We start from the raw sequence: 13,098 nt of genomic DNA, 5'->3' as shown, positions 1-13,098 counted from the left end.
GTGTGCGCTGCTTGGATTTCTAGCATCTGCAGATTTTCTCTCGTTCGTGTACAATCAAATCACCCTTTTCAACCTCAGACTCATGGCCGGGGAGAGGGGGTAGGACACAAGGTAGTCGGTTCAAGAAGGCAGCTCATCTCCACCTTCTCAACGCAACTGGGGATGGGCAATAAATGCTGGCTTAGGTGGCGACGCCCACATCCCGTAAATGGATAAATAATAAACATCAACCTTGTCTTTTGGGGGGGGGGGGGAGGAGAGAAGAGATTTGTGTGTGTGTGAGAGAGTGAGTGAGTGAGTGAGTGAGTGAGTGAGTGAGTGAGTGAGTGAGTGTGTGTAAATATAGATATCTGGAACACCTTGTGCTCACAGTGAGAATGTGCAATCTCCACATGGACACCACAGACCAATGGCGTGGGCTTGAGGAGCCTACCCCCCCCCCCCCCGTCTCTTACGTTTCCCTCTGTGTACACTGTAAAGGGCCCGTTCATGCAATCTCACTTCGAAACCTAACAATGCACACAGCACACTTCACATACAGTCACTCAGATGGAGAGCTCCAGATGTGGTTAAGTACTTCCTCCTGATGAGTGGGGAGGGTGGAATTTCCTGTTAAGCATGCACCCTTCCCGGGTCGGGGCAGCCCGGTATATGGGGAAGAGTCACAGAGTGTCTCGACCACGTCATAGCTCTGGAAAGGGCTCTGCCACCTCTCCGCCTGGAAACAGCTTGCCTTCTCAGCTCCTAATCTGGCACCCAGTCCGCAAGAGAGCCTTTGGGAATCACACTTGCGTGTGTCAGGGCTCTGATCCGGGAGGACTCCGAGCAGGATCATCCCCGATCAGATACTGCCCCAGCGCGTCAGTGGGACTCAGCATTGGATCACCCCAGGTTGGGCATTTCTCCTGCCCTCCCACTCTCCTCCTCAGCCACACAATCGGCCTCTCCCTCAATGACAGCAGGGAATTTTAAATTTAGATTTCAGGGGTGGGACTCAAACCTGCAACTCTCTGACTCAGAGGTGAGAGCTTCATGGCTGATACACCACATAACATTGTGCATGCATCACTGATAACTAGCTCACTGGGCCTTTAAAATTAGCTCCAAACCAGTCACTGTAGTGAGCTACCTCACAGATGTGCAGTTCTTCCCTGCTTAGAACGGATGGGTGGAGGGCTAATAGAAACCAGACAATGGTGGGATGCTCCCATTGGTCACTGAATGTCAACCAATCAGAATCAAGTTTATTATTGCCGCTGTGCAATTTGTTGCTTTGTGGCAGCAGTACAGTGCAAGGCAAAACAAGAAATATACTGCAGGTTACAATAAAAAATAAAGCAAAAGAGGATTGTGAGGGACTGTTCAGAAATGTGTTGGTAGAGGGGAAGAAGCTGTTGGGTGAGTCATAAAGATACCATGCATGCCAAACTCCACGGCCACCATGAGACACGACAGCGTCGCACCCCAGGCTTCTGGATGCTCTGAAACACAGAAAAGGGAATTCCACAGGAACGCACGGTAAATCTGGCAATCGATGCCAAGAGGGAAGGTCAGACTTAAAGCACAAACTGTGCCAGCCCCAGGCCCATGGCAAGCAGCAGGTCAGGAGTGGTGCCCACACGGTAGCCCGTCTTGCCAGACCGCAGAAGGCACAGGTCGGAACGCGAATACGGAATGCAATCTGATTCTGCCTTCGCTACTTTCAAAGGGATACAGTTTGTGGGCAGGCTGGACACCGACCACCAGACTATAGAACAAACGTGGCCTGGCAGAGAGTAACAGACTGTACACTTCAGTCAGACTACAATCCCTACTTGTCAGGCTGTGCATACCATAAGCCCTACTCACTTCTATGACTGAGAAGCCGCCTTGCTCCTTAAAAGGCTCCACAGTCTCTGCAAAACACAGGGCCTCAACTTCATGAAGCTAGGTGAGACAAAAGAATAATATTTACCGGGAAGGCTGTTAAAATGAAAAGACTGTGCGCTCATCGACCTGCTAACGACTGGGAGTGGGGAATGTATCTAGTCTTCAGAGGAAGCAAGGAGACTCAGGAGTAGAGTGACTGGACCTGGATTTCTGAGCCCTAATTCAAGAAAGTTTTCCATTTCAAAGTCTTACGTCCATAGTTTTAGCAGAAATATGCTTTCTATTATAAGTGTTAATGTACCACCATTGCCCCCTGTGTCAAAACGTCATATCTGCACCATGGCACATTAACATGGTAAATGTGAAGCCAGGTGGTGAAACTTGCAAGAGCCAAATCTGATCTCAATGTTTCTGATACATTTATTTCCACCTGTGTATAAATATTTTTCCCCAAGTGTGTGACGCAAGGTTCAGAATTAGTGGCGACAGGCTCTTTTAGCATTTGGAAATGAAAAGTCAACAACAGCAGAGTCAGTGGAATCTGTACAGGGAACTGGGCAGAGCGAGAACATTAGCCTTTCTCTATAATGGTCCTACTTGTAAATGGGCAGGAAGGAGCCATGCCAACTGGCCCAACTTGCACTGGGAAAGGACATCAGAAGCGGAAGAGGCCCACTGTGGTTCCGAAGGAGCTATCTCTCTGTAGCACTTTTCACAGCCTGAGCATATCCTGATCAAGTGCTTCTGAAACACAGCTGCTAATCTGTGCAGAGCAAGATCCCACAAAGAGCATTGGGATTTCAGAGCCTACTGTTTCATGTGATGTTGGCTTGGGGTTCTGTCTGGGACACAAGGGATCAATCTCCACAGCACCCATGCACCCACTGAGACTTTGAAGAGACTGGATATGTCACCAAGACGCCTGCAAATTTCTACAGCTTTAATGCGGACAGCATTCTAACTGGTTGCATCACCCTGTAGTGTGGAGGTTGGAAAAGAGCCCAAGAAAGTTGTAAACTCAAGCAGCTCTATTATGGATGCTTACCGCTCCCACCCCATAAACATCAAGGATGCCTTAAAAAGGCAGCATCTATCATTAAGGACCCTCATCACCCAGGGCATTGCTACCATCAAGGAGGAGACACAGGAGCCTGAAGAGGCATACTCAACGTTTCAGGAGCAGCTTCTTCCCCACCGCCATCAGATTTCTGAGTGATAATGAACCCTTGTACACGACCTCAAGATTTTGTTTGCTCTCTTATTTAAATTATTTTAATTATTTATTTTTAATACACGTTTTTATTGTAATTTATAGCTTTTTTAATTATTGTGTATTGCTATGTACTGCTGCTGCAAGACAACAAAATTTCACGATATCTGCCACTGATACAAACAGGGCACATCTCCACCCACAGCGCAGCCCCCATGCCACACGGTACTCTACTGGGATATGTATGGTGTCTCATCTTAAATGCTTGTTATGGGTCCAGCCTCCGAGTTAACCCAAGAGCTGAACGAGGGTCTTACCAAACTGAACATGCCGGTGGAACAATAGGACTACCATGTCTGCAACATCCCGACCTGGATTAGGAGATACCCTCACCCCCCAGTAGCCACATTCTTCAAGCTTTATGAGCCAAGCTTCACCTCACTGAAGGCACAGCCAAAGAAAGACCATCAGAACCCATCCCCGGTACCTGGAGGTGTCCCTCCCACCCAGCGCCAGGAAGAGAAAGACCATCAGAACCCATCCCCGGTACCTGGAAGTGTCCCTCCCACCCAGCGCCAGGAAGAGAAAGACCATCAGAACCCATCCCCGGTACCTGGAAGTGTCCCTCCCACCCAGCGCCAGGAAGGGAAAGACCATCAGAACCCATCCCCGGTACCTGGAAGTGTCCCTCCCACCCAGCGCCAGGAAGAGAAAGCTGCTCTTACCTTGTCCTGGTAGAGTGAGTGCAGGCCGTGCGACGGAGAGGGAGACCAGGCCAAGCACAGCCCAGCACACCAAGTGAGCGCAGCTGATCATTCCAATACTGCTTCCGCTCTCCTGCAGCCTGACCTATCACCGTCTGGGCTCCCGTCCCACTGGCATTCTTGGCCACCTGAAGGGGTTAGGTGGGAATGTTGCAGCTGAAAAAGAGGAGAATGCTCCCAGTTAGTACAAAGGGCACCTCAGAACCAACACTCACTCCTGTGCCAGAAAAGGAGTGTGATTTGTGATAGGTCTTAGCCTCAGAAAGTGGCACCCATCATTAAAGACCTTCCCCCCCACCCCCCCCCCCCCCGATCCAGGACTTGCCCTCTTCTCATTACCACCATCAGGGAGGAGGTACAGGTGCCTGAAGACATACACTCGATGTCTTAGGAACAGCTTTTTCCGCTCTGCCATCAGATTTCTGAATTCATAAACCATGAAAACCACCTCATAACTTTGCTCTTTTTCAGCAATATTTATATATTCCTTATTGTAATTTATAGTATTTTTTATGTACCGCTGCCACACAATAACACATTTCATGCAATAAACCTGGTTCTGATTCTGATTTGAAGTTAAGATTCCAACAACTAGAAAGCTCCTTTAGGACACATCGAATGATAGGATGCCAGATGTGGAGACCGAGCTCATCAGTAGGATTAACCTGCAGGCTCAGCAAGAGGAAAGGCAAATGTTTGGGTGATGTGTGCAGCAAGAGGATTTGAGTACAGGAGATGCATTGTTCCAAATCTATACGTCTAGTCTCCCTAACTAATGATCTACTTATAATGGGAGCAGTGCAGCCAAGGTTCAGGTTGATTCCCAGGACGTGGTGCTTTGTTGTCTGAGGTTAAGCATGTTCATATACACTCAACAGTTTTAAAAATGATTCTCTGAAACTTAAAACCTTCTTATGAAACTTGGCAGAGGAGATTCAAGTCTCTTCTGGCTGGGGTATCTAGAATCAGCAGTCGGTCTTGGCCACTCAGGATGGAGATGAGAAGAAATTTCTTCACCCACGGGGCTGTGAATCTTCAGAATTTTCTATTCAAGACATTGAGTAAGATATACTCAAGGCAGATATCAAAGCATGTTCATATATTATGAGATATGGGGTTAGCACAAGAAAGCAACACAGAGGTAAAAGACCAGCCATGATTTCACTGGACTGTGTATGAAAGGGCCAACAGTACAGAAATCAGTATTGGCCCAGGACAGAGGGCTCTGATGAGCTGCTGTCAGTGGTCTATACCCCTGTAGGGGAGATGGGTTGTTAAGTGAACACCACGTAACTTAATAGTTGTTTTCTTTCACTGATTCGTGAATGACACCCAATACTTTTCGATCCCTCACTACTAAAATAAACTTTTCTCAGCAAGAAGGCCTCAAATGAGAAAGTTTCCAGCACGGAGCACTGCATGGAAGTTCTCCTGTATGATGAGACACTTGCAGTGCTCTTGTACTCACCAGAGATCTGAACTCAGACCATGGGCTAACATCTGGACACAAGCACTGTCTGGACCTCTCACAGGCTCAGTAAAAATCACAGTGGCAGATTAGTGAGTGCACGCACACACACACACACACACACACACACACACACACTCCCCCTCTCTCTCTCTATCAAGATCAACTTATCATCTCTGTGTATACACAGTCATCCCAAGGCTATTGACCACAATTCCAACTCCTACAGGAATGAAACCCACCAGTGTAAACGACTGACGTCACATACTTCACAGTTGGACTGTTGTCCTGAAGCACTCTCCGTGATACGACAGATGCCAGGAATGTGTGCTGTCATCCGTGCCTGCTAAGTCAGGTCCTGAGTAATCCAGCGCTCCTTGGCTGCACTCTTGTTTTCCACTCTCCAGCGACTGCAACTCAGCCAAGATGCTGTTGTCTGGATTCCAGCTTGACTCAAGCCTCATTCACTTTGTCTCTGCCCACATCTAACTTCCTCTAGCCCTGCAGCACACCAGCATATCTTCGCTCCTCCTCCAAGCCCTTCTGCACCTCTAAAAGGAGTGCTTTTTCAATGGTGCTACCACCTACCCATTTCTCTCTGGACCTCTCTTCTTCCTCTTCTTGTTACCGGACCCTCCAAAACTCAACCATACCTGAGCTCACCTGTCCCAGTAGAACTGGTGGTTTTTTTCTCTCTACAGTTGAGGCTCCTACAACATTCCACAGAATACTTTGCCAAATTATGGGTGTTGGATCTGGAGATGTTTTGATCTAGAGAGTCCTTTGGAATTCAAGAATGAAGCACAAAACGTATGGTTGCGGTCTTTTTACTATGTGTTCAAAACAAGGAAATGACAATAGCCAACTCACTCCACTATAGTGAGAAGCGAGAACAAAACAACAAAAAGGCAAGAAGAGACAAGAAAAGGCAACGGACAAAGTTGTTGCGGTCGCCTTATACAAGCTAGACAAATAAAAAGGCACTACATTGAAGAGCCAGAGCAGCTTATGAGACAGTCAGGTTCAGTGGTGTGACACAGGCTGCAGAGAAAATAGCAGAAAAATACTGAGCAGCTATACTCCAGTTACTGAAAATTCCCTGAATGATTACACACAAACAGGTGATTACACAAAAAAAAGCAAGCACAGAGAATGTTAAACTACATGAAAAATAACTAATTAGACTCTTATGGGTGCAATACAAATCTAACTCCTCATCACCAGAGGAAAACCACATCAAGGAGCACAAGTTTAGGTTACCTGGAGAAATTAGTGATTGCAGAACACTGTGTTTGCAACAGTCATAGGACTGACAATGCGAAACTACCGTGCCATGCCAATGGCTTTTGGGATCACCTGCCGAAGGAAGCCAGTGAAGTAAAACTAGAGGAAAAGAATTTTAACAAAGGTGAAGGTCTCACTCTAAGTAAGAACTGGAATTTGATTGTAAACATGGTGGGAGAGCGGAAACCTGATTGGATGACGGCTAACCAATGAGGAGGGACGGCTACAGGGCTGTAAATACCCAGGCATCACCCCTGATGAAGATGGAAGAACTTGTCATTGAAACGTCGGTTATAACTGATAACTGTACCCAGCTGGAAGCCTGAGAAGACTTTATTCATTCACCATAGGGTGTTGTTTCTAACCCTGCAACTTTGCAGAATATCAGGTTCATACTTATCTTCCTGCCTAGTTTCCATCACCCTTCACTACCTGGCAACTAAATAATAGCCAGCCTTGGGTAATAAATATAAAGACTCGGTCTCCATACCTCTTTAGGATGAAGACCTTGAAGGCATTACGTTCCTGTGAGAGAGGTTCTTCCAACTCAGACTCTACTCCATGAGCAAGGAACCCTTCACTCCCACCACTCTGCCAAACCTCTGCAGGGCTTAAGACATTCCTTTTACGTCATGACTCTGGATTCCCAAACTCTAAGGAGTTTAGGCTAAACCTTTCACAAGATGACAGGCAAGGCATTCTATTAAAGCCCACCTTCCGATGGTCTCAAAGTCTTGTGTAGCTGTAGAGATTCATCTTTACACTGCCGGCTTCCAATAAAAGCCGGCATTCTATGTTGGACTTTCTATATATATCCTATTCCTTGTGCTTGCTGTGCACCCATTGCTAACCTTTAGTTAACAGGTAGAGTACTGAGACCAATTCAGATGGAGCTCTCTCTTGTACACTGGCCCGTTTTATCCTCCCCACACTCCCATCAACTCTGCCCAGACTTGATCACTCACCTACACACCAGAGACGCTTTACTGTGGACAATTCACCTACCAACCTGCGTGGCTTTTGAGTTGTGGGAAGAAATGGGAGACATGCAGTAATGAGGAGAGCCTGCAAACTCCACACTGACAGCAGCCGCGGTCCGAATTGGACTGCAATCGCTGGAAACATGCCGTTCTTTAACCTACAGTGTTAATTCAACAATAGGCAAAGGTATGATAAAATAGATATAACATTTCATAATTTAAGTGAAGGATTCATGCTAGCAAACAGCAGCCACTTGGAGAATAAAATAGTAGTGCAATGTACAAATACACCCCAGTAGCACAAATAATTGTGGTTAACTCTCCATGTACTCCCAGTCATCAATGGCAAACTAATCCACTCAAAGGACTGTTCCTCAATTCACTACCATTTGTGTTCAAGATCCCTCTTTGGAGACATGGGTGAGACTTGCCAATGATCACCCCTAGTCCAATACTGTCTACATCTCACTGCCACTGCCAAGGGTTGTTCATTTTCTAATCAGCTCACAATGAAAACAATGAAAGATGGTGGCTCACTACTGCATTGTCAAGAGCAACGAGAGAAGGCAATGAACACTTGTGAGTACTGAGAGCAGTTTTGGGACCCTTAACCATGAAAAGTCGTGCTGGCATTGGAGAAGATCACGAGAATGATTCCAGGAATAAAGAAGTTTCTGTATGAGCGGTTTATGGTTCTGCGACTTTACCCATTGGAGTTGGGGGGGAGGGATACTCATTGATACTATCAAATACTGAAAGGCCTAAAGAATAAAGTGAACGTGGAGAGGACGCTTCCTATAGTGGTGGACTCTAGAAACAGAGGACATGGTCTCAGAATAGAGGAATGTCTCTTTGAACCTGTGCCAACCAACTAGCGGGAGTATTCAAGGACATTTTCAGCCTCTCAATGCTCCGGGCAAAAGTTCAAAAAGGCAACAATTATATTATTGCCTAAGAAGAATAATGTGGGCTGCCTTAATGACTATCACCCGGTAGCACTCACATTGACAGTGATGAAATGCTTTGAGAGGTTGATCATGACTAGACTGGACTCCCGCCTCAGCAAAGACCTGGACCCATTGCAATTTGCCTATCGTCACAATAGGTCAATGGCAGATGCAATCTCAATGGCTCTCCACATGGCTTTAGACCACTTGGACAACACAAACACCTATGTCAGGATGCTGTTCGTTGATTATAGCTCAGCAGTTAATACCATCATTCCCACAATCCTGACTGAGAAGTTGCAGAACCTGGGCCTCTGTACCTCCCTCTGCAATTGGATCCTCGTCTTCCTAACCGGAAGACCACAATCTGTGCGGATTGGTGATAACATATCCACTTCGCTGACGATCAACACCAGCGCGGGTACATGCTTAGCCCACTGCTCTACTCTACATATACAGAAGACTGCGTGGTTAGGCATACCTTAAACACCATCTATAAATTTGTTGACGATACAGCCATTGTTGGTAGAATCTCAGGTGGTGATGAGAGGGCGTACAGGAATGAGGTATGCCAACTAGTGGAGTGGTGTCGCAGCAACAGCCTGGCACTCTAATTTGGTCCCAACATATTGATGATGTTATAAAGAAGGCAAGAGAGCATCTATACCTTATTAGAATTTTGAAGAGATTTGGCATGTCAACAAATAAACTCAAAAAACTTCTATAGTTGTACCGTAGAGAGCATTTTGACAGGCTGCATCACTGTCTGGTATGGGGGGGGAGGGGCTACTGCACAGGACCGAAAGAAGCTGCAGAGGGTTGTAAATTTAGTTGGCTCCATCTTGGGTACTAGCCTACAAAGTACCCAGGACATCTTTAGGGAGTGGTGTCTCAGAAAGGCAGTGTCCATTATTAAGGACCTCCAGCAACCAGGACATCAGGTCGGAGGTACAGAAGCTGAAGGCACATACTCTGATTCAGGAACAGCTTTTTCCCCTCTGCCATCTGATTCCTAAATGGACATTGAAGCTTTCGGCTATTAAAAAATACAGTATTTCTGTTTCTGCACTATTTTAAAAATCTATTTAACATACATAATTGAATTACTTGTTTATATCTTATTATTTTTATTTCATTTATTATTTTTTTCTCTGCTCAATTATGTATTGCATTGAACTGCTGATAAGTTTACATGCCAGTGATGATAAACCTGATTCTGATTCTGAACAGGGACGAGGAAGAATTTCTTTAGCCGGGGGATGGTGAATCTGTAGAATTCATCACAGACAGCTGTGAAGGCCAAATCATTGGGTACATTTAAATGGAAGGCCAATAGGTTCTTGATCGATCAAGTATCAAAGCTTACGGGGCAGAAGAACGTGGTTGAGAAGAATAATTAATCAGCAGAGTAGGAATGGCAGTGTAGACTTGATGGGCAGAATAGCCCAATTCTGCTCCAATGTCTTATGGTTTTTATGGTCTTAAAACGCTGGCATTGCCAGGGTTGCCCATACACAAGAATGAGTAAAAATATTACCATCACCGTATATGCCTCAATAGCTTGATGAAATAGACAACCACCACAGCATTGTGCACCATGTTAACCACAGTAGAGGGATCCCACAATCCCATTTCTCTGTTCCTTCCTTACAACCGATAGTTATTCACCCTCCAGGCCCCACCCAACCCCATGTTGAGCACAGATCTTCACCCACCCCCGTGTAAAACGCATCTGCTTCACATCCGTTTATTGCGCCATCTTCATTCTGTACCCGTTGACTCAAGCCATCGTCAAGGAGAACAACTTCCCTCGATCAACTCCATCAGAATCTGACTTGCCCTGTTACATCCCTTCTTGGACACCCTCAGGAACAGTCTTCAACCCGAAATGTAAACCTGGTTCCTTGTCATAGTGGCTGCCTGACCTGCCGGGGGTTTCCAGCATTTTCAGTTTTCAATCAGCCTTCTTCAAGAACAGAAGTCCTCGAGAAGACCATGCTCCACTATGTGTAAAACGAACCAATCCACACCAATGTGCCACAATGCTGTGTTAACCCCCTCAGTCTAAAACCCGACAACCCGGGCTTGGAGATGAAACCTATCAACCTTGTTGGCAAGTCACCTCCACATCTTCTGGGAGCTTCTCATCCTTCCTGAAATGCAGTGACTGCACTTGAGGAATACAGATAGTTCTGCTCTAAACGAGAGTTACATCCCGAAGAAACTTTTGATGAGGCACCTCAAGGAGGCAGCATCCACTATTACGGACCCTTACCATTCGATAGATCCCTTCTTCTCATTAGTACCATCAGGGATGAGGTCCAGGAGCCTGAAGATTTTAGGAACAGCTTCTTCCCCTCTACCATCAGATTTCTGAACAGACAATGATCACTACCTCACTATTCCTTTTTTGCACTATTTATTTTCTGTGTCATTATAATTTACAGAACTTTTTTAACGTATTGCACTGCAGTACAGTCACAAATCAACCAATTTCCCAACACGTTAGTGATGATAAACCTGATTCTAAAACCTCACATTATAGAAAGTTGTGGTGCAGCAGAACGGGCTGAAATACCTTCAAAGAACAGGTCTGAACAGGCTTCCCCGATGGTGCTATAACCAGTACAGCCTGCATAAAGCAAATAACGTTCCTTAACCCATCAAATACTTTGTAACCAACTCACATTATGGAAGCATGTAGTGTGGTAACCACAGACGTGGTCTGACAAAGGTTTGACACAACTTCCCTCCACGTGCTCTCAGCTGTTTCCGAAGGCCAGGGACACTCACGTGCATACAACTGATCCACAAGATGTACTTTCAAGAATAACAGGAGCCCAGACGTATTGTTCAATACTTTCTTTACCAGGTGCCAGAAGCAGGAAAAATTCTATCAAATGCAAACCGCGCCTACTTTAGTTAATTTTCTTCCCGCAGTCGCGATGCGCTGATGACCTGAGTGCCTAGTAATTCGAGCTCACATTTCTGCTAGCTGGCTGCTGCGAAGTCACCTTCCACTTGGCGTCAGCCAGGCAGTCAGAAATTCGGAAAATTTCAGCATGTCAGGAGGCTCGGGAACGGGCTATGAGCTTTGCAGCGGATCCACAGGAAGCCCCCTCCATTCTGGCGGTGGTGGGGGACGGGGGACGAGTGTAGGGATGAAGTGAGCAGTAACGTTCCAGCAGCACGGGTGTCTCAGGCGCCGTGCTGGCCTGCAGATGCTAAATCCGCACCTTGCTGATGGGCTGCCAGAGGCTGGGGAAGTGCAGCAACGGACGCATCTGAACTCGCTTGTCTCTGGAAACTCGGGGAAGAGCAGGGAACAGAGGCTGGCTGATTTTACAAGCGGCTGTTGTGCAGATTGCTGCTTTAAGTCAGTCTAACTCCACAGAATAAACAGAGGTTGGGAGAGCTCAGAAGCACTTTCCACCCTGAAGTATAAATTTTCTGTGCACAACTGTTATTGGCAGACTCATGCCCACCCAGTCTGTGAAGATCCTCTTGGCAGTGAGAGAAGCCACGTAATTATTACAGCCCTCCCCTGACTCAGAATGAGCTACACAGAAAGCCTGCTCTTGGCTGGGGACACTGGATATTGAATAATCTAGTGAGTATTGCTTGGCCTCTTGAGAACAGCCGTGTCGGAAGCAGATTAAATCGTTCTTTCCCCAGCTTCCACCTAAGTTGGCACTAGCCCAGCATACACCATCCTCACCCCTCGTTCCATCTAGCCCCAACCCCACACTCCCTTAACCCGGCAATCACTGGATGTTCCACTGCCAGGATTGGGTCAGGAACCCAACGTGTACGTACGCGCGCGTCTGTAGGAGGTATTGGCTCAGCCCTCAGCTCTGGAGGTGGAGGTGGCTTCTACACTTTACCATCAGACTGTTGACCACACCTACCCCCAGTCCAGACAGCCACCAGTGTTAACACCACCCACAGCAACCTCTCTGTCTCTGAGGAAATGGGATGGCGCCTTCAAGAGAATGGGTGGAAGTTGGGAGGGTAGGACTGAGAATGGGTGGAAGTTGGGAGGGTAGGACTGAGAATGGGTGGAAGTTGGGAGGGTAGGACTGAGAATGGTGTGGAAGTTGGGAGGGTAGGACTGAGAATGGGTGGAAGTTGGGAGGGTAGGACTGAGAATGGGTGGAAGTTGGGAGGGTAGGACTGAGAATGGTGTGGAAGGTGGAGGCAATGAAGCCATCGGTAACATCTCCAGCCTTCGCTGGGTGGAAGGGGTGAGTGCATGGAAATCAAATAGGTGCCAAGTTTCAAGAGGCTGGCTGACCCCTGCCTCTGCTGGTCCGAACCCCTCCTGGACAGGCGGGGGCAATGAAGGGCAAGACTTGCTATCAGGGGTGAGGGTTGAGTTGGAAACATCCCAACTGGCAGAGAGCTGGAAACGTCCCGACCTCATAGCTCCACAGAGCCAGGTTCAATCCCCACCTCTACAGCAATCTAGGTGGAGTTTGCGCTCTCTCCTCAGGAACACGCGAGTTTTCTCCGGGTGCTCCGGTTTACCCCCACATCACAAAGTACTGCGGGCTGGTTGTTTATCTTGCCCCCCAGG

General features: G+C 47.0%; 1 protein-coding gene across 9 annotated transcripts in view; it reads right to left on the bottom strand.

Moving 5' to 3' along the window:
* Window positions 1-13,098, bottom strand: part of LOC132392444 (fibroblast growth factor receptor 1-like) — a 193,265-nt gene that overhangs the window by 86,711 nt on the left and 93,456 nt on the right. For 8 of the 9 annotated variants that reach the window (XM_059966296.1, XM_059966336.1, XM_059966341.1 and 5 more), the window contains one exon: window positions 3,805-3,999. In XM_059966296.1, coding sequence (XP_059822279.1) covers window positions 3,805-3,895 — 91 coding nt within the window. In that variant the 5' untranslated portion in view covers window positions 3,896-3,999. Of the gene's footprint in view, window positions 1-3,804; window positions 4,000-11,209; window positions 11,232-13,098 lie in introns of those variants that run through there. The other variant, XM_059966326.1, reaches the window with a different exon arrangement.

This window comes from Hypanus sabinus, chromosome 1 (genome assembly GCF_030144855.1).
Source record: "Hypanus sabinus isolate sHypSab1 chromosome 1, sHypSab1.hap1, whole genome shotgun sequence".
In the NCBI taxonomy this organism is placed as follows: domain Eukaryota; kingdom Metazoa; phylum Chordata; class Chondrichthyes; order Myliobatiformes; family Dasyatidae; genus Hypanus; species Hypanus sabinus.
Note: the sequence above shows the minus strand (reverse complement) of the source record. Positions and strands in the feature narration are given on the sequence as shown.